This window comes from Castor canadensis, chromosome 1, assembly GCF_047511655.1.
Source record: "Castor canadensis chromosome 1, mCasCan1.hap1v2, whole genome shotgun sequence".
NCBI lineage: Eukaryota > Metazoa > Chordata > Mammalia > Rodentia > Castoridae > Castor > Castor canadensis.
The window spans coordinates 171,084,326-171,106,687 of NC_133386.1; the positions used below are offsets into that span (position 1 = coordinate 171,084,326).

At 37.2% G+C, this 22,362-nt stretch overlaps 2 protein-coding genes across 2 annotated transcripts in view; both read left to right on the forward strand.

The window, feature by feature from the left end:
• The window catches only part of Caprin1 (cell cycle associated protein 1), a 35,839-nt gene extending 19,282 nt beyond the window's left edge, over positions 1-16,557 (forward strand). Inside the window, exons 8-19 of the mRNA XM_020183361.2 lie at positions 1,098-1,150; positions 1,227-1,313; positions 3,204-3,359; positions 3,452-3,560; positions 5,422-5,483; positions 5,774-5,884; positions 6,007-6,156; positions 7,440-7,590; positions 12,030-12,224; positions 12,672-12,772; positions 13,115-13,178; positions 14,717-16,557. Coding sequence (XP_020038950.1) covers positions 1,098-1,150; positions 1,227-1,313; positions 3,204-3,359; positions 3,452-3,560; positions 5,422-5,483; positions 5,774-5,884; positions 6,007-6,156; positions 7,440-7,590; positions 12,030-12,224; positions 12,672-12,772; positions 13,115-13,178; positions 14,717-14,781 — 1,304 coding nt within the window. The 3' untranslated portion in view covers positions 14,782-16,557. The remainder of the gene's footprint in view (positions 1-1,097; positions 1,151-1,226; positions 1,314-3,203; positions 3,360-3,451; positions 3,561-5,421; positions 5,484-5,773; positions 5,885-6,006; positions 6,157-7,439; positions 7,591-12,029; positions 12,225-12,671; positions 12,773-13,114; positions 13,179-14,716) is intronic.
• A 151-nt stretch (positions 16,558-16,708) lies between these two features.
• The window catches only part of Nat10 (N-acetyltransferase 10), a 43,421-nt gene continuing 37,767 nt past the window's right edge, over positions 16,709-22,362 (forward strand). The window contains exon 1 of the mRNA XM_074044269.1: positions 16,709-21,216. The gene's annotated coding sequence lies outside the window, so the exon portion shown is untranslated. The remainder of the gene's footprint in view (positions 21,217-22,362) is intronic.

The window sequence follows — 22,362 nt, forward strand, 5'->3', positions numbered from 1 at the left end:
CTTGTTAGGGGGTGTCCAGATTTATTGCTGCTTACCATGCCAGTGTTTAGGGCAGACAGTGTATTTTTATCAAGGAGAGATTATAAATCCATTATCTTGAACTACAGATTTTCATTGGCAAGGGTTTTTTCCTTATTGATTGTAATTCTTAATATCTAGCACAATACTAAGTAACTAGACAGTCACCATGAGTACTTCTGTGGTAACTCTTGATAAGTAAAATTCTGAGTATAATTATATATATTGTTAGGACATAAATTTTGTAATGGTTAAAAGTATGAATTTTAGAATCTAGTCTTGTCTAGATTCAAGTCTTGTTTCACACTTAACTAGGCATTAAACTTTGGGCAAGTTACTGGAGCTCTCTATACCCCAGGTTCCCCATTTAGAAAGTAATGTGTGAAATGTATATGCAGAGCTTGGTACACTTCACAAGTGTAAGCTATTAGGTTGACAATAGAAGATGGAATTTATATTAGCAGAATCTTAATTGCTTTTTTTATTAAGTAATTAAAATGGAGAAAAATTTTTATCTGCTTTTAACTTAAAAGAATAGATAAGGGTTTTACTGTAGAAGGCTTTTATTTGCATTATATATGATCTGGGATAACTACTATTAATAATTTATCTTGGAGTAAAGGTAAAGAAAACTTTCTAAATAATATTGTAAAAATGGTAAAATGTAGGAACTTGCTGTTACAAGTAACTTTGTAAATAAATTCAGGTTATGTGATGCTGAACTGTTTACTTATTTGGAGTTTAAAATTGTTAACTTTAAAAGATTTCTTACATGTTTTTGCATCATTTTAAAAGATACTTTTTGCTGTACTGGGTTTGGAACTCAGGGCTTTATACTTGGCTATGTAGGCACCACTTGAGCCGTACCCCTAGCTCTTTTTGCTCTGGTTATTTTTGAAATAGGGTCAAAATCACTAAAAGTCCATGGTTTACATTAGGGGTCACTCTTGGTACCTTGTACATTCTATGGGTTTAGATAAATGTATAATGACAGATATTTACCATTATAGTATCTTACAGCCTCCTTCCACTGACCTAAAAAATCTTTTGTTGTTTTGCATTATTTTTAAATCTCTTAGAACCTGAGCCAGCAGAAGAATATACTGAGCAAAGTGAAGTTGAGTCAACAGAGGTATATTTTTTATTAAATGCTACCTTACCGGTGTGACTTTCAAACAGACATCTGAAACATTTACTTTGCTTTGCAGTATGTAAATAGGCAATTTATGGCAGAAACACAGTTCAGCAGTGGTGAAAAGGAGCAAGTAGATGAGTGGACAGTTGAAACCGTTGAGGTAAGAGTTCTAACAGGTTGATGTTTTTGTCCATTTATTTATTTCTTCATTCATTCATTCCATAGTACTGGAGTTTGGAATTCAAGGCCTCACACTTGCTAGGCAAGTGCTGTACCACTTACTGCACACCTACAGGCCTTTTTGTTTTACTTTTCAGGTAGTGTCCTCCCTTTTTGCCTTATCTGGCCTTGGACTGTGATCCTACTAAGTATGCCTCCAAAGTAACTGGGTTTGTAGCCTTAAACCACCATGATGCCTGGCTTGTTCTTTGAGATAGGGTCTCAATAACTTTTTTGTTCAGGCTGGCCTCGAACCTCGATCTTCCTGTCCCTGCATCCTAAGTAGTTGGCATTATAGGCATATGCAAGTCCAGCCTTGTTTTTATCTTTAGTTAATAATTTTTATTTCTTTTGAGAACAAATTAAGATTTTTAATCCATTTGCGTTACTAGTATACTTATTATAGTAACAAACTCATTACACAAGAGTGTTACTTAAAATGTTTATCCCTCTTGATATCTATTGCTGATTTGATTATGGGAACGAACTTTCACTGTTGCTTGTTCATTTTATAAAAAAATTTCATACAGAGTTACGGGTTAATCTGTCTGCTAAAGTGTGTAATTCATCTCCTTAAACATCAGGTTGCTCTACCTGGGCTCTTGCATTAATAGCTTTTAGAAAAACAGCTCCTTATAGAGAATGAGTTGGGGTGTCACCTTGGATTCCTCCTTCACCCTAATGCTATTTTGCTTGCGAGACTCCAGGTTCCCTCAGGGTCTCTTAGTGATGTTTCTCAACTAATACTAAACCCTTCAGTTCCTTACTCAAGTGCTTTGAACCCTTTCATATTTCTCCACTCTGGAGAAATAGAGAAGATTTAGAAAAAAAAGATCATAAAAATGTATAGAATGGCATTTTGCATAAAGGGGTATGCCAGCCAGTTAAGACTTTGACTAAGTAAAGTGGGTATCTGTTTTTAAAGGACTCATTAATAGGTGTGTGTTAGCATGACATACAAATAGAAGTGAATTTGTATGATTTTTTAATTACATCACAACAAAGGATGGGTTGAGAATTAACATACAGTGCTTTTGCAGTACTTGGATTTTATTGGGGGAAAAGAGTGTATCACTGTACTTAATATTGCCTGTAGTATTTGTTCTTACTGCTGGTAGATTGGTCTTTCTAAAGACCATCTATATGGGATTCAGGGAATTTTTTGAACATCATAAAGTCGATAGTGCTTAGTTTTCATGATTAACAGCTTAACGGTTTTCATCTCAGCAGTGTTTATAAAGGAAATAAGATTATGATTTGCCCAGCCACAATAGATATGATTTTCACACATTTAAAAGCCATACAGAATATTAATGTTATAAAAATTAGGATTCCCAAGCTGAACAGGGAATTATTAAGAACACTAATCAGGAGAAAGTGCTAAAGCTGGGAAGTAGACTAATACAGTGATCTTTGACTTTTGTAACACTTCTGTTGAGTGTGATGGCAGAGAAAATGGAATGGAGGAAATCTAAATTTTAATGATCATAATAGCCAACACTTGTTGATTGCTGACTAAATACCAGGTACTGAGATAGGTGACTATTTGAAATAGAGATTATAGATCCCAGTTCCTACAAAGTAGTAGTTTAAGCAAAATATTATTTTTGATGGTAAGCATGAATAGTCTTTCTTTGAAAGCAGTTCATATGGTAAGCTTGAAATGTTCGTGGGATTGAGAAAAGCTCAGATGTGGTTATGCTGACCTGTTTGGTTATAATTGTCTATTTGAGCCACTTTAATGCCCACTGTTTATATAGATCGTATATGTGATTTTGGGACCAGACAAGATAGTAATAAATGGAGCTCTTTTACTCTCCTCTGACTTCAGGTGGTAAATTCACTCCAACAACAACCACAGACGGCATCTCCTTCAGTACCAGAACCCCACTCTTTGACTCCAGTGACTCAGGCAGATCCCCTGGTCAGAAGACAGCGAGTACAAGATCTTATGGCACAAATGCAGGGCCCCTATAATTTTATTCAGGTAAGTACATTTTAGTATAAAAAAAAAAAACTTAGCAGAAAGTTCAAGTGCTTACATTAATTGAATTAATTCCATTATATCCTAATTTGTAGGATTCAATGCTGGATTTTGAAAACCAGACACTTGATCCTGCCATTGTATCTGCACAACCTATGAATCCAACCCAAAACATGGACATGCCCCAGCTGGTTTGCCCTCCAGGTTAGTAAAGGGATATTTTTATGTGAGAGATAAAGTATAGGCTAATGCTTTCTGGTTTTACAAAGTTTGTGAAATTAACTTTTTCCCTTTTTAATGCTTATGTAACTTTTGAGTCCTGTCTTTAATTTGGTAACAAATGTTTTTCCCATAATACAAAATTTAATTATATGGCATACAGATATGTAGAAAAATGCATGCAAGTTTGGCGAATTTTCTCAAACTGAAAACAACAGCACTCAGATCAAGAAATGAATCAGTATTGTTAACTCAGAAACCTATTTGGTGTTCTCTTTCAATCACTAATTACCCTCTACCCTCTCTCCTAACTCTGGGGTGATTATTTACTTCCCTTTTGACATTATTGATCAATTTTGACTGTTTTTGCAAATTGTTTAAGTAAAATTTGCTTGACTTTAAATTTCAAAGTTAATCTTAGGATGCTTGCATCTCTTTAGGAGAATTTCTGAACATGTTAATCCCTTAATCAAAACGAGAGACACAACAATGAAGTATGGGAATGACTAAGAGAAAGAGTTGAAGAAGACAGTTGCAGTTAGTTGGTGCCTTGCTTTAAGTGGACCTTCTTTCTAGGACCTAGTAATTTGGGGTCTTGTTCTTTCCCTCATGTTAGGTGGGCTCTACATAATAAAGTAACATTTAATATTGCATTTTCTTAAGTGACAAAAGAAGTTATCAAGTAAAAGCATGTTCAGTGACACAGTTAATTTGCCCAAGATGGTTACGTTTTTTGTACAGTAAAGGGAGCTCATTTTCCTGTCACACCTCTACCAAGAATTAGAAAACAAAAATGAAGTGAAGCTTGTCAGACAGCAGTCACAGTTCTAATGCTGCTTGCTGAACCTTTACCAGAGGAAAGAGATGTGTAGTTTTCCCAATTTTTGGCAAATTGTGCCAAAGTCCACATATGTAGCCCCAACATAACCTGTAAGACTATGTAGATACTCAGATAATGCTGAGACCATTAGAAAGTTGGTGTTTCCAAATGATTAAACAGTGATTCTGAGCTTACAATTACGTATTCAACCTTGGTTTGGGTGTGGTAGGTGGGAGAATGATGAGAATTGCCAATAAAGATGCACACTGAATCAAATGTAGGATTTTTAGTAAAAGGTTTACCAAATTTTTTTTACTTCCCCCACCCCCATGGAAACATGAAATTAATTGAAGATTGATGTTAAGATGTTAACCGAATATTATCTATTCAAAGTCTCAAGTATGGGTAATGTTATTTTCTGTGCTACTATAAAAGGAAATTTCTTGTGGATAATACTGGCACTGATTCTTGTCTGTTAGTCTCTGTACCTTTTTGTTGATTATTTTTTGCTGGCATCTTACGTTACCCTGGAAAACACAAAATGAAAGCAATTGTAAGAGTCAACCAATAATCACTTCAAGTAGAGTAGAGTGCTCATGTGAAAGCTGAAATTGTACCCTGCACTTCCTAATTCATTTTCCCCAACCCCCCTTCTGTGGTACTGGAGTTTGAACTCAGGACCTTGGGTTGTTAGGCATACACTCTACCACTTGAGCCACACCCCCAGCTCTTTTTACATAATATTTGAATAGGTTCTTTTATGTCTGTTTGGATAGTGGACTTCATAAGTTTGCTTCCCCTCTACCATCTTTTTATTGGTTGAGATGGGATCTCAAACTTTTTGCAAGGGCTGCTCTGGAACTCATCCTGGTCTGTGCCTCCAGAGTAGCCCAGTTTACTTTCTTGATAACTAAAATGCTTATTTATGATTTGGCCATAGAAATTTGCCATTAATAGCCACGTAAAAGGTATTTTCAGCTATCTTAAGAATGTTGATTTTGTACAACAATAATTCAATTTTTGCAGTTCATTCTGAATCTAGACTTGCTCAACCCAGTCAAGTTCCTGTACAACCAGAAGCTACACAGGTAAGAGTGATAAGAATATTTTTTCAGGTTTGTTGCTTAGGACTTTTTCTCAGTTACCTTATGGTAATCTGGTATGCCTTTTATCACTCTCCATGTGTTTTACAAATTCATTGGTGTCTGTTGTCAGCCTTTATTTCCAAGTTTACATTTTTTTTAATGTATACATTTTGCATGTTAGGTTTTATAGTCTCCGAATGCTTAGAGAAGGTGGTAGTAATTAGTGTTGGTTTATTTTTTAAAAGTCAAGTTTGTAAGAAGAAATCAGATTTGATTTCATAACTTCTGTGTAGGTTCCTTTGGTTTCATCCACAAGTGAGGGGTACACAGCATCTCAACCTTTGTATCAGCCTTCTCATGCTTCAGAGCAAAGGCCACAGAAGGAACCAATTGATCAGATTCAGGTAAGTGGTATTATCAGGCCATATGAACTTGGTAAATTGGGCAGAGCTACTTTCACTTTAATATAGTGACTCTTTGCAACTAAAGTTTTGCTAAAGTCTGTCTGTTTATTCACTTTGTTTAGGCAACAATCTCTTTAAATACAGACCAGACTACAGCATCATCGTCCCTTCCTGCTGCTTCTCAGCCTCAGGTATTCCAGGCTGGAACAAGCAAACCTTTACATAGCAGTGGAATCAATGTAAACGCAGCTCCATTCCAATCCATGCAAACGGTAAGCAAATTTAATGCAGCTAGCATTATAGACTGTCCAGAGAGTTTCATTTAACTGAGGTTGAACTTTTATCTGCTATAACTGTAGAGTGTGTGTGTGTGTGTACACACATACACTTTTTTTTTTTTTTTGAGACAGCTCTGTGTAGTTGAGGTGGGCTTGGAATTTGAAATCCTTCCTTCTGCCTCAGCCTCCTGAGTGCTGAGATTACAGGTGTGTGCCTCTATGCTCAGGTATAGGCTATATTTAATTGAACGTAAGCTCTGTTAAAGTTTTCAGAGATAAATTTGAGCCCTGTAAGTTGTTGCATCTGCATCTTCTTTTTTTTGGATAGTTTCACCATTTTGATATGGTTAACAATGTTTAAACATAACAAAGTAGTAGAATAATAAAACGTCCATGTAATCATAACCTAGATGTAATAGTTAACATTTTGCGTTATTTGAGTAATCTATTTACTGAAGTATTTGTTTATTTTTGGTGATACTACGGTTTGAACATAGGTCCTTGTGCTTGCTAGGCAGGCGCTCTACCCCTTGAAATACTCTGCTAGTTTCCTGAAGTATTTTAAAGTAAAATTTAGGTGTTACTCTTCACTTTAGTTCATCAATAAGCATCTTTAAAGTGGAGGAGGATTTCTAGAAAACGACTTTTTTTGATGGTACTGGGGTTTGAACTCAGGACCTTGTGTTTGCTAGTCTGGCACTCTACCACTTGAGCTATGTCACCAGCCCGATTTCTAGGAAATAATCATAATGAAAATAACCATAATCTGTGGGGTATAGCTAAATCAGTGCTCAGAGGAATTTTTAGAGTTAAATACTTAAAATATTTTGTGATTAGAATATTAATAAAGTCAAAGTTAAATGAATTAAAAGATTCAGTGCAAAGCTAAAGTTCAGAAATTTCAGCAGCAGTAGATCATCAGGAGATTGTATCTTTTTTTTTTTTTTTTTTATTCATATGTGCATACAAGGCTTGGGTCATTTCTCCCCCCTGCCCCCACCCCCTCCCTTACCACCCACTCTGCCCCCTCCCTCTCCCCCCTACCCCCAGGAAAAAAAAATTGGATGTCTTTTTAGATTTTTTAATATCCTTCTATTTCACAGCATGTCATTAAACTTTTAAGTGCTGTATGTTATCTTTTCCCACATTGAACTGCATTGAGGTATATGTGTGTGTGTTATGCTTCTCTAATTTTTGAAGGGGAAAGCCAGCATTGAGACCTGCCATGTTCAAAACAGGGAATAAAGAGATGGAATTGATCATTTATTTGCTTACAGGTTTTCAATATGAATGCCCCAGTTCCTCCTGTTAATGAACCAGAAACTTTAAAACAGCAGAATCAGTATCAGGCCAGTTACAACCAGAGCTTTTCTAGTCAACCTCACCAAGTGGAACAAACAGAGCTCCAGCAAGAACAGCTTCAAACAGGTAGGAAAATCAGTGACACTTTATTGGCTACTTGGTTTCCAGCACAGTTATTGACAATATTAAAACAGCTTCTGCTTCAGACAAACCCAAGAGTTTCGTTTTAGTAGTACACCACATGAATTTTGCATTGCTTATCCTGCGTCAAATGGATTCCATAGTTGTGTGTGAAGTATGTGCAGTTCGGAGGCCTTAATATAGTATTTCCTTTGGTCACTGAGATTTTATGATATACCCATGAATTTTACTGTACTTAAACTTTTCATTTAAATTAGGGTAAACTTATAATTTCTAATTATTTTAGAGCCCACATGATACTTGGAAATAAGTAATGAAGTTTAGAAGCAATAGGGAGTTGGATTGGTTCTAACTTGTGCATAAATCTTGTGAGTAAAATTGAATTATGTTTGAAACAAAATCCTTTTTGGCAAACAAGGTCATAATTTTGCCAGTTAACATGTTATTTGTCACAGTAGTAAATGTAGGTAGAGATTTCTTAAATTTGTAAGACATAAAATGTCCTCTTTGGGTCTTTGGTTAATTCTTAGAAATTTAATTGGAATTGCACAACCAGCAAATTATTGCTAAAGTCATGGGAGTTCTTTAATTATACTAGACTGAATTAAAAACTAGCACTTTATAATTACCCAATTTCTGATATATAAGGATCAACATAGTAGATTTTCAGTGGTAAATTCTTATTTATTTTTATAGTACTCTATTCATGTGGAGGTTGAATCAGCCATAACCCGAGAAATTTGTCAGTTATGCTAGGCTCGGTTTCTAAATGATAAGACTGGGCTTCTTGTATTCAGTCATCTTTAACTACTTCATTGCTGTGTATTCATAAGTTAATTGTGGAACCAGGCGTATTTGTAACCTTTAGATATTGTGCTTATATACTTAGGTTTTTACCTTATTTTTTTTTATAGATGGCATGATAAAATTAATTACTTATCATTTGGCTTCCTTAATTTGGCCCATTGTCCCATTTGTGAGACATTTGAGGCTGCATAACCTTCTGTTACATTTCAAAATATCTATTACTCATAAAAATTGACTATAATATTCGTGTGTGTGTGTACTTTTTTTTTTCTTTTTTTGGTGGAATTGGGGATTTAACTCAGGACTTTGCTTACAAAGCACGTGCTCTACTGCTTGAGCCACACTTCCAGTCCATTTTGCTCTGGTTTGTTTTGAAGATTGGGGTCTTATGAACTGTTGGCTGGGGCTGGCATCAAACCTCAGTCCTCCTGATCACAGCCTCCCAAGTAGCTAGGATTATAGGTGTGAGCCACTCCCCTTTGACTACTCTTAGATTACTTTGTTCACTATACAGTATTCAGAGTGATCATTTTAAAGTGTAAATCAGACATCTGTTTTATTTAGAACTTCCCATTACATTTTGGGAGTAGGTCCTTAACCTTGATTTCAAAGATCTTACATGATCTCTTTCCTGCCTTTGGCTTGTTACATCTTTCCATTTTCTCCTTTGTTTTGTATACTAGCTAAGTTCTCTCTTTCTTAGGGCTTTCACATCTCCTTTCATTTTTGTCTGACACATTGTCCACTGTTGTCAGCTTGCTGACAGTTTAAAGTTTATTCCATTGATGTTTGTATACCTTTCTTCTGTTTCTTAAAAAATATTAATATACTTTAATTGTCAAATTGTGTATATTTGCTGGGTGCTGGTGGCTCATGCCTGTAATGCTATAGCTACTCAGGAGGAAGAGATGGGGAGGATTGAGGTTCAAAGCCAGCCCCAAGAAAGTAGCTGGAGAGACCCTATCTCGAAAATATCCAATACACAAAAGAGCTGGCTGAGTGGTTCAAGTGGTAGAGTGCCTGCCTTGCAAACTTGAGGCTCAGTACCACAACCAAAAAAAGGTGTGTATTTATGTATAATTTGATGTTTTGAAATATACTTTACAGAATGGCAAAATTGTAATCAACATGTAGAATGTCAACTATTTTTGTGATGAGAACACAGAAATCTGTGAGTAATTCGCAAGCATATAATATACTGTTATTAACTAGTTACCAGGTTTTTTTTTGGCAGGTGGGTGGTGGTAATGGGGGTTTTAATTTGGGGGCCTCAGGCTTATTTGGCAAGCAGTCTACCACTTTACCCACACTTTTGCTTTATTTTTTGGATAGGCTCTTGCACTTTTTGCCTAGGCCTGCCTTAGACTGCAGTCCTCCTACCTCCGGTTCCCAAGTTGCTGGGATTACAGGCATGAGCCCCCATATTGTGCTTAGTCCTAGTTCTTGCTTGACTGTTGCTCAGATACCACCTCACAGAGACCTCTGTTACTCATTCTTTTGGTGACTCATTTATCTTTTTCATCTCATTAGAATAAAGCTTCCATATGGACACCAGTGTGCATTGGTAACTGGTCTATCTTTTGTGTCTAGGAAAGTGCCTGGCATGCTGTAGGCACTCTGATATTTACTGAATAAGTCAATGTATCTCATCATTCCACAATTTTTTTAAATTTCAAATTAGTATCTACTTAGGAAAAAACATAAAAAAGGGTCTTTTTTATGGACTTTTAAGTTTATATTTTATAAGCACTTAAGTAGGAAATAAAGATCGAGTTTTATTGATCAAGATTAATAAACTTCTTATTGATAAAAGTGATTCAGTGCTGGGTATGGTAGGTGCACATCTGTAATCCCAGCATTAGGGAGACTGAAGCAGAAGTATCTTCAATTCAGGGCCCGCCTGAGCTATATAGCAAGACCCTGTCTCAAAAAAGACAACGAGTTGAAGCTCCTGCTCTTTTTTAAAACTACTTCTACATGCATATGAATGTGCCTCCTCCCCTCACCTGAAATGAATTTAAAGCCTCACACTTCCCAAATTACCATTTGAGCCATACCACCAGACCTGAATGAACCTTTTAGACAGTAAATGTTATGTTTATTTGATATTTGCTTTGTAATTTTAAATTTTGGGAATGCAATAAAAGGCAGTCTACACAGAATGATTATACCATGCGTAGTTTAGTTGATTTAAGTACTTCAAAAGGAGCCATTGCCCTATCCTCTTCCCTTTGTTGTAGGCGTGGTCCTTCTAGCTTCCAATGCACAAGAGAGTTGTAAAAACTAAGAATGTATTTGGAGTGTTGAGGATATAAGATAGGTCAAGTAACAATTTTCAAGAATTATAGAAGCTTTCTTTCCCCCAAAGTGGCAGATTTGGGCAGGCTAGCACCTGACCCATTGTTTGTGAGGTGTGTGTGCCTTCCTTTGTTCTGTTACCTCCTCACCTCTCCAAAAGATTTATAGTATCCTGGTTTCTTTTCTCCCTTGTGAATTTTAGACATTGAAGTCATGTCAGAATTGTGCCTCAGTATTTAATTTTTGAAAGTTTCAGTATTCTAGAAGTATTTTCATTATTGGAGCAGAGGGTGTTGGGAATAGCAAAATGTGAGCCTTCCAGAACTTTCCAATGGGTTGAATGCCAGTGTGAATACCATTTAACTGTCTTCTAAATTGCCTGTACTTGTCTTGTAAAACTAGGCATTAAGGCTATACATTGAAGGCATAGATTGTTTTAGCTATGTAATTGATGGCATATTTTGTCATATAGCTGTTGAGCTATGAGACATCATAGTTTTGTATGTTTCATTAAGTACCGAGAGAAATTTGAAACCATAAGAAAACTTACTAGTGAGTTATAATGACAATTAAATGACACAAAAATGTTAATTTTACTGTTACCACATGTAAAGTTTTTTTTTTTTTTTTTTGGTACTGGGGTTTGAACCTCAGGGTCTGCACCTTGAGCCACTCCACCAGCCCTTTTTTGTGATGGGTTTTTTTGAGATAGGGTCTCTTGAACTATTTGCCCCAGCTGGCTTTGAACAGTGATCCTCCTGAGTAACTAGGTTTACAGACACAAGTCATTGGTACCCAGCAAAATGTTCTTTTGCACATGGTTCACTGTGGGGAATGCTTTATTTATTTATTTTTTTTGCAGTACTGAAATTTGAACTCAGGACTTTGAGCACTTTCTAATTAGGCACTCGCTACCATTTGAGCCACACTTCCAGCCCATAAGTCCTTTGAATTATTGTGGAATCCTTGAGCTAAAAGGTAGATACTACTCAGAAGACAATTAATAGTATGTATATGTAGCCTCTTCCAAGCCTTTGTTTGGCACGTGAAATTGTGGATCCTGCTTTCAAAGGTTTAGAATTATTGTTGGAGAAAAATTACCCACCCTTGGCTTAATCTATGGGTAGGAGAGAAAAAGGAACTTTACTGATGTGCATTTTTCACTGTTTGTTAATATACAAGTTTATGTAAAGATAGGACTAAGCTTTAAAGGACTGTAAAATATGCTTGCAGTAGAAAAGGTAGGAGAACAAAGGTAATGGCCTGTGTGTTTGTGTGTTTATGTATGTACAATATTTCTGTTTGTTTTCTTACTGTAGTGGTTGGCACTTACCATGGGTCTCAGGACCAGCCCCATCAAGTGTCTGGTAGCCACCAGCAGCCTCCTCAGCAGAACACTGGATTTCCTCGGAGCAGCCAGCCTTACTACAATAGTCGTGGTGTGTCTCGTGGAGGCTCCCGTGGTGCTAGAGGCTTGATGAATGGATACCGAGGCCCTGCCAATGGATTCAGAGGTAAATAAATATAAATAAAGCAAGCAAGTTCTTATGACCTTTTAGAATTTTACATTCTTTTCTGAATTGCACAACATATCATATGGTTTAATTAGTCTATTACATATAATTTTAACATTTAAGTATATTTTTATATAATTATTTAAATGAAAAAATTAGGAATTTGTTGTGAAATCAGTGTCTATTAGTATCTTCAGAAAGGATAACTGTTACATATTACTAGACATGGGGATTTCTTTGTTTTTGTGTACAGTCATAGTTGTGAAAATTTTATCATCTAAGGTAATTGGCATTTACAGATACTAAAAAACATCGGATTAGGACAAGGAATTGGAAATTAGTTTGAATAACTATCATGGATTATAGTTTTCCTGTTCTTCCTTTCATCATTAATAAAGTAAAACTTCTTGTGAAGAAATTAATTTATTTTGTTGTCCTATATTTTAGGAGGATATGATGGTTACCGTCCTTCATTCTCTAACACTCCCAACAGTGGTTATACACAGTCTCAGTTCAGTGCTCCCCGGGACTATTCTGGCTATCAGCGGGTATGTAAATACAGGATGGATCTCAGTAACTAATTTGGGGTCCAATTTTGTTGTGTCTAAATATTTTGTCATAGAAAATGATGACTTCTGCTTTTCTTAGCACTCAATACAGATAATCAGTAAAGTCTGTTAAAAATGATCTTGAGCAGAGAAATATATTTCATTGAATGTTCTTGAGCTTAATAGAAATTAAATACAGAATAACTTTTAACTATAATATACTGAAATGTCTGAAAGAATAAGGAATTTTATATTCTGCAGGTGTTAGAGACTAGAGATAGATGGCTAAAGCATTTTTTTAAAGTACTAGTTCTTTTCAGTACTAACCAGCGTGTCTTTTAGGATGGATATCAGCAGAATTTCAAGCGTGGCTCTGGGCAGAGTGGACCACGGGGAGCCCCACGAGGTAATATTTTGTGGTGGTGATCCTAGCTCTAAGTGGAGCTTCTGTTCTGGCCTTGGACGAGCTGTTCATAGTCTACATGTAGGTTACATGTTAGGAGTACATTTATCTTTTCCAGTCGTGTTGCTAGGGATTAAATGAAATGCTGTTTCTAAAACTTAAATCTTGAATCCAAATTTTAATTTTTGAATGACTTACCCTGTTAATATATAAACTGTCTTGAAAACCAGAACATTTTCTTTTCCTCAGAAAAAGTGTTTTTCCAACTGGGAATTAATAATTTTTCAGGTCCTAAAACCTGTTAAATGTTTTTAGGAAGTACTTATTGAAACATTTTTGTAAGACATTTTTGGGATGAAATTGAACATTTATATAAATTTATTATCCTCTTTAATTTTTGAAACATGCATATTATATTTTAGAATCAGAAACCCTTTAAATGGCCATATAAGCCATAGTTACATATAGAGAACCATTTAGAAGCAATACAACTAATTCAAATTCGCATACCTTCTTGGACCACTGTCAGTGATCTAAATACCAGTTATTTCTGACTTTTAAGCAGAATCCCCGAATCTTAGTAACTTACTGAATTTTTAAAAATAGGTTTAAGAGGTTTTTTTTTGTTTTTTTTTTTAACTATTGGAAAGCTACTTCCTATTTTGAGCAGGAAGTTAGCTTATTTAACAGTTAGAGCTAGCATTTCATATAATCTGAAGTTCTAAATGGTTCTCTGATTTGAGGGAGGTTAAAGAATAGGTGTCCTCTAGTTATTGGCCATAACATGTATAAAATGTATATTAAGGAGAAATTACAAAGTACTTTGATTTGAATGCTAGTAGCAGTTGGCCAGCAGAAAGGTACATTTTTTTTTTTATGAATCATTTGGGAATTACTGACTTGACTAGACATATAAAAGGTACTTGCATGTGAATGTGGGTTATGTTCTTCTTTCCCACCTTGTAGCATATTCTATGAAAGTTGAGTTAATTGATAGCTAAAAAAAATCTGTTTTAACAGCATGTAAAAAGTTACTATATGTGTTATAAGTCAATATACAATTTTGAATGTTATGTAGTTTTTTTTAACAGTGTAGGTGTTAAGGTCTGTTTTCATTCTGGTGCTTTTATTAATTTTGATAGTATGATGTTACTACTGAAATGTAAGCTAGAGTGTACACTAGAATGTAAGCTCCATGAGAGCAGGTAACTTGTCTGTCTTCATTGCTGTATCTATTCCCAACGCCTGATAACAGTGCCTGGCACATAGTAGGCACTCAATAAATACTTGTTGAATGAATGAGTACTGGTGGAATACTCCATTAGCTCTACTCTTCTTTTAGCTAGAGAACTTGAGCAAATTTGCACATGACAAACAAACTTCCAGGACAGGTGAACCTTGAACACTGAAGAAATGACCTCTTAAACCTAATTATGTGCTGACAAGCTGCCTACATGCTTCTTGACTTCAGATGAAAATCTGCTTGAAGGCAAAACAAGTAATATTTGAAAGAAAAATCAAATGCCATTTTTGTCTTCTAGGTCGTGGAGGGCCCCCAAGACCCAACAGAGGGATGCCGCAAATGAACACTCAGCAAGTGAATTAATCTGATTCACAGGATTATGTTTAATCGCCAAAAACACACTGGCCAGTGTACCATAATATGTTACCAGAAGAGTTATTATCTATTTGTTCTCCCTTTCAGGAAACTTATTGTAAAGGGACTGTTTTCATCCCATAAAGACAGGACTACAATTGCCAGCTTTATATTACCTGGATATGGAAGGAAACTATTTTTGCTCTGCATGTTCTGTCCTAAGCGTCATCTTGAGCCTTGCACATGACACTCAGATTCCTCACCCTTGCTTAGGAGTAAACATAATATACTTTGGGGGTGAAAATATCTCCATAGTTTTTTGAAGTGGCTTGAAAAAGAAAAAGTTTGACTTTTTGACATTGGTTTAAAAAAAAAAAATCGGTCCTAGAGTTACTCAATGGTAATTGAAAAAACTGAAAACATTTTCCTTGAAAGGAAGATGGAAGGAGTGGGGTATATATGGTTTGGCAGAACAACTGCATTTCACAGCTTTTCCAGTTAAATTGGAGTACTGAACGTTTAGATACATACCAAATTGTGCATGCGTCCTTAATCACACATGTAAGGCTGGGAGCTTTGACAGCACTGTTCATCTGGCCAAATGATTGTGATTAAAAACACATGTAAGTTGCTTTTTAACAGCTGATACTGTATAAAAGCCAAAATACAAATTAGGCTTTGATTGGCACTTCTTGAAAATATGCAACAAATAATGGGATATAATCTGGATGGGCTGCTTCTATACTTAATGTGAAGTATTTAGATACCTTTTGAACACTTAACAATTTCTTTGTCACAATGACTTTCGTAAGGATTGGTATTGTATATCATTCCTTATGATATGTGCATTGTCATCACTAATCCTTGGATCTTTGCTGTATTGTCACCTAAACTGGTACAGGTACTGATGAAAACATCTTAATGGATAATCATAACACTCTTGGTCACAGTTTTTCCTGCAGCTTAAAAGTTCTTTAAAGAAAAAAGATATCAAACGCCTGCTGCTACCACCCTTTTAAATTGCTATCTTTTGAAAAGCACCAGTATGTGTTTTAGATTGATTTCCCTGTTTTAGGGAAATGACAAGTAGCTTCAGTTCTGATGGTATAAACAAAACAAATAAAACATGTTTATAAAAGTTGTATCTTGAAACACTGGTGTTCAACAGCTAGCAGCTTATGTGATTCACCCCATTCGTTGTTAGTGTCACAAATTTTATGGTTATCTCCAGCAGCTATTGCTATAGTATGTGCACTTAATCTTTTGTTTAATTTAACCCTAATTGAATTCTCCTTTTCTCATGGAGGCATTTATGTTCAAAGTGGTGACTCCTTCCCTTAGATGCATAGAGAGAACCTCAAGGTTGATTGAGATGGACAGTTTAATAGTGACTTAGCCATATGTACTATGTTGAAATTTGTGCTAGCAGTTTGAGCACTAGTTCTGTGTGCCTATGAACTTAATGCTGCTTGTGGTCCCATTCCACTTTGATTTCATGGAGAATTAATCCCAGCTATTAAGCAAAGGCTACTAAGTTAATGGTATTTTCATTGCAGAATTAAATCTAAGGAATTTTTCCAGTAGGTACACAAGCTACTTAGAAACAACATAAAAATTACTCTCAAACATTCATCATTAGACAACTGGAGTTTTTGCTGGTTTTGTAACCTACTAAAATGGATAGGCTGTTGAACATTCCACATTCAAAAGTTTTGTAGGGTGGTGGGTAATGGGGGAATCTTCAATGTTTATTTTAAAATAAATAAAAATAAGTTCTTGACTTTTTTCATGTGTGGTTGTGGTACATCATATTGGAAGGGTTATCTGTTTACTTTTACAACGAATATTTCTTTGCTAGCACCTCCCCTTGCGTGCTGCCTGGGATGTACCACAACCATATGTTAGCTATATTTTAGGGGTTGGGAAAATACTCGTGGCTTATTGAATAATCCCCAGATGATGTGTGCTTGCAATCCTTTGAAACTAAATTTACTATCTGTACTATAGCAAATAATTTCCTGACATTTAAAAATCAAAATTGAAGTAAATAAGTTATTTATACAATGTTTAGCATATCAGCTCTGAGATGAGAAAAGCCTTCTTAGTTTCAAACTTCTATGCATTACTGCAAATGTGAATGTGAAAAAGTGTCCATAGTTTGGTTACTTCTATGTATTTTTCAAAGAATCATTTGTTCCTTTCAAAACATTACTGTCACTGTTTAAAATGTGTTTTATGTCTTAATTCAACCATATTTCTTAAAGGAATGCTTCATTACAGAGCAGAGAACTTTTTAAAACGTCCCATTAAGATATGAATCTTGATACTCCGTATTCTGTATAATATTTGAATGCTTCTTAGCTGCAAGAAAGCCTTTTGTTTGGTCAGACGTATATTTTAAGAGCGTTACCAGGAGATGATTGTCAGACATGTCTCTTAGTGTAGCAAGTTCACATGTAACATACTTTTGTACATAAGACAATTATGAGTCAGCTCACATAGATAATGAAATTCTTTCCTTAAAAGCTTTAGTAAAGGTAGAATGCTATTCATTGCTTTGGTTAGGGTAATTTTATTTCTAGATAAATTCCATTGTTCAAATACAGTTTTTTTTTTTTTTTTTTCCCCTCCTCCTGGTCATTCTATCTTGATACTAAGACAAATGCCCTTCAGTTTTTTTTTTTTTAATGGGACTGGGGTTTGAATTCAGGGCTTCACGCTTTCAAAGCAGATACTCTATTGCTAGAGGCACACCTACAGTCCGTTTCGCTCTGGTTATTTTGGGACTGGGGTTTTATGTATGTTTTGCCCAGGCTGGCCTCAATCTATGATTCTCTTCATTTCAGCTCCCAAGTAGGTAGCATTATAGGTGTGAGCCACTGGTGCCTGGGTGCCCTTTCAGTGTTCTTAATTAGAGTTCAGTGTTCTTAGAGTTTTTCTTATATATATTATTTTTTGTGGGGAAGACTTTCCACTAGTAGGAGAAATGAGAATGGGTGCTTATTCTCAGGTTCATTAACTGAGGTGCTCAGCTGACACCAGTTCTTAAATGTAGTAGTTGAAGCAGCTTTCTATTTGTCTTAGGCAGTTTATATTGTTCATTATATTTTCAGTGACATCTAATTTAGGGAGATGGGATGCAGATAAGCAGTGAATCGATACGCTTCATTTCAACTTAAAGCTCTAATTCTGCACCCCACTTTAATCCTTACTGAGCACTGGCATATATTTCAAAGGATCAGTATTGCCCTTAGCTTGTCCCTTTTATGGAGTTAATGGAGAGGAAAACTCCCGGGAAAATGAAAGCTTTTTAATTAAGGTTCATCTCTATATCTTTTCTTATTTTAAATCCTATACAAATCTAGTAGATGTTTTAAATTTTCTGTTTAATTAAAAAACTTGATTCCGTATTGTCCTTGAGCTAAGTCTGAAGTTGTATATATCATCCGGCAAAATTTTGAAGTTCTCCTTGTGAAAGAAGAAAAGACTTAATGTCTGTCTGGTAGTCTCATCTTCTAAGAAGGCTGGACTACAAACTTGTATTCTATTACTATACTACTGTAATACCTACTTCTGAAAGCTAATCTGGGTACATGCCTGGCTGCTTGAGTGTAGGCAGTGAAAGACCAGCACTTTGTCTCTCTTCTATTAAAGGCAGATTTTTAGCATCTTAGGTTTTATTTGTATTAGCTTTCTGTAAGTACTGTATTTTATTAGGGAGACAATTAGGTACTGAACTAAGCATTCAGTACATTTGAGTATCATTTGTCAGGCCTCATGTCAAGCACTAGACATTCAGTGGTGACAAACATCAATTCCAGCTTCCATTGAATTATCTAGTCAAACACTTGTGACCTAAAAGTGTAGTAAATGACAGGATGGGACAATATGGTTAATGATAAATGTTAAGACCATGTCTGAAGCTGGGCGCCAGTGACTCAATGCTTATAATCCTAGCTACTTGGAAGGTTGAGATTGGGTAGATAGAGGTTTGAGGCCAACTTGGGGAAATAGTTTGTGTGAGACCCTATCCAAAATAACCAGAGCAAAATGGAGTGGAGTTGTGGCTCAAGCGGTAGAGCACCTGCTTTGTAAACACAAAGCCCTGAGTTTAACCTCAGGTTCACCAGAAACGAATCATGGCCTAGTCAAGATGGTAGGATAAGACTTCATTGAAAGGGGTACTTGAGGTTAGACTTCAGAAATGAGATGTGGTAAACCATACAAGGGGAAGAAGAAGCATAGCCAATGGCCCAAACTCCAGTGACTATGTGACCCAAGTGGAAAGAGTAAAGATTAATGGGCTGGAAAAATGAATAAGGGCCACTGTACACAGCTGCATAGTTGTATTTTGTGTTTTGTCTCTTAGGAACAGTTGGAGGACTGATAGAATGGTTCATGTGGTATAGTTCCTCTCTAGCAAACCCAAAACCTTGAGTTAAACTCCCAATACCACCCTCAAAATTTTGGGTATTAAGGGGTTGTAAGCAGTATATGTGTTGGGGGGTGGTATTGGGTCACCTAATAAAATTGCCATTTAAAGACTGCAATGCTGAGAACAAAATGAATGGGTCAAGAGTTTAGAAGGTACATTTTATTGAGGTTGATTCTTACTCTTAACATGAACAATGTAACATAAGGTGAGTGCATTTTACACATTTTCTGTCTTGACTACTGTTTAGTATATGTGCTGATACTCCTGTAAGCCTTGGTTTTCGGGCTTTATTTCTATGACCTAGGTGATCTCATCCTATCTCCTGATTGTGAATATAATATGAACAGTGTTTTGGTCACTAAGTATTTCTGAGGCCCATACCCTTCAACTGCATACCGACACTAAACAGCAACTTGAATGTGTAAAACATTTCAAATCAACATTTTAATTACCAACATATCTATTCAGCCAAGTTCATGTCAGTAAGTTGGGTGCTATCTTTGATTTCCTTTTATACCCTGTATCTTATCGTTAAGTAAAACTATATAGTTTTACTATGAGAGTTTTCCTGAGCCATTGTAGCACTTGTGACCACCACTACTATTCTAGAACAGGCAACTTCAATAGCCTTTATGACAGTTCGCTGTACTGTTGCTTGTACTGTGGTGTATTTTCCACAGCAACCATAATGAGTCAAGAGGACAGATTGGATCTTGTCATTCCCCTGTTGCTAAAGTGGTTTACCATCACAACTTAAATCCCAAATCTGGTCCACATATCCAACATTTGACTTGCTTTCCTACCATTTTTCCACTTGCTCACAACAGTGGTCACACTGGCTGCTTTTAAGTAGTTTTAAAAACTCAGATGTCCTCGATTTAGTCTAAATTTTGAATTTTTTCCCCTCTGATGTTCTTGGAGGGCTTCCCTTGTCCACCACCTCTAAAATAGTAAGTACTGTGGGCACTTTTTTCATAACAGCGTTTAGAATGTGAGTTTCAGGTCCTTATAAGTGAACTATCCCTTAAGAATAGTGTCTGGCATAATGACATTTTCTTACATGAATTTGAAAATGGTGAGTCCTGGGTGGATAAGTAATGTTGGGTGGTGATACTAAAATTCTAAGTGCATTTGGGGAAAAATTTCAAAGGTAAGCAATGAGTTCGGTTTTGGATATGTTTGTGGTACCCAAGAAGGGATGTCATGCAAGTAGTTGCATGGATAGTTGAAGTTAAGCGACATGGTTTAAAAAAGTGCAAAATATGTGTGGGTACCCACTGTGAACATGTGCTGGAATGAGTTTATTGGGAGGTGGAATAGGGGAGTGGATGAAGATCAAAGCCCGGGTTTTGTTTTTAGGTAGAGCTTCGACACTTGGGATACCTGCCTAGGGATCTCGCCACGTACAGCGACTGCAATTGTGGGTAGAAAGTCTACAGGGTTGTAGACTAGTACACAAAGTGCTTTTTGGGTGGAGGGTCAAGCGAGGTGAATAAAACGGTTCTTCTGGCTGGAGTTTCTCTTGGCACATTAAAATAGATGGGTCGGTAAAATTGAGCACAGGCTCGGGGAGCAGCCGCCTCTTGCATAACCCCGCAAGACCATGCGGTGCACAGACTTGTGGGGGCCAACTAGCAGCCGATAGCCCCTGCACGGTGGCAGGAGCTGCTGGTGTGGCTATTGAAATACTTATTTTGCCCGGAGTAGCCAGGTTTTCTTGGTTCGAACAGGAAGAGTAGCCAATTGCACCAGCTACAGCGACTAGCCCGTGTGAGCAGCCGCTTGGGGACCTTGGCTGTAGCCCCGCCTCCCGGGCGCTGACGTCATCACCCAGAGACAGCGTTGAGGAAGGGCCCATCTCCCAAACGCCGCGGAGCGAGGGGAGTCTGCGCGCCGCAGCTGGGCGTTCGCTTGAGGCACCTCCCTGTGGTGCTCCGTCCTGCAGTACTTCCGTGCCCCCACGTGTTTCCGCTTCGCCACTGGCTGGGTTCGTCGGACCCCGGGCGCAGGTACTTCCCGGGAGGGATAGGGACTATGGTTAAGGTGGGCGTCCGTGTCCTTCCTGGGCCGGGAGGGGGCTGTTCCGCGGACGAAAGCTCTGCTTGCTGGCTGGCGCTCGGCCACGCCGACTGCCGCCCTCGCTGGACACGCCACATGACAGGCGCCCGTCAGCTCTCAGGACCTTGCTTCTCCAGCGCTGGATGCTCTCTCTCTCAGGGGACCTCTACCTGGGGTCGCGGAGAATGGTGGATGACAACTCCTGCTTTCCGCGGACCTTGCCACTGTTGTGGTTCCCACGCTGAGCTTCCTTCCAACTGAGGCGATCTGATCCTAGATCCTCTCGGGCTCTTATGTACTTAAGTGCCCATTCATTTATACGCTTTATTCAAGCAATCACGTTCAGGACCTCAATATTATTTAACAGAGGAATGAATGAATAAGGGGATGAAAACTAAGCATCTCTTTCTTTCTCTTTTTTCCTCCCCTTGTAGAGTCGCTCCTCGTCTATTAGGCGCAACTTCAGTTCACAGTAATCTCAGGTCTTCATCAGATCCATTACTGTAGCTGTTATTATTATTGGCCGCCCTGGGGTTTGAACTCAGGGTCCCTGCTAGGCAGGGACTCTTGAGCCACTCCGCCGGCCCTTTTTTGCTTTTATTTATTATTATTATTTTTTTTAAATAGAGCCTTGCTTTTTGCCCAGGTAGCCCTGAGCCATGATTGTCCGATCTCCACTCCCCAAGTAATTAGAATTACAGGTGTGAGCCACCGTGCCCGCTGTAGCTACTATTTTTTATTTATGTCGATTTTTTTCTGTGTATAGTTGTCTCCCATCTCTTTCTCCTTAATACCATCTTCAGGAACAATGAAAGCTTGAAGTCAAGAGCCTTACCTGATACTTCTAGGACTCCCATACTAACTACAGCAAAAATCAGCTCCCATAATTACTGATTTGTCTTCATGAGGTCTTTATGTAGGTGGCAAATAGACCTCTAAGTTTAGCTGGTTGGCAAAGTGGCAGGAGCTGAGGATTTGAAGTCACACAGGCTTGAGTGTGAATCCTACCTCTGGCACTTTTCTGCCTTGGGATGCTCGAATTCTTTATACTACTTGCCCCTTTACTTATAAACTGGGGCCATAGATTGTGACATTGT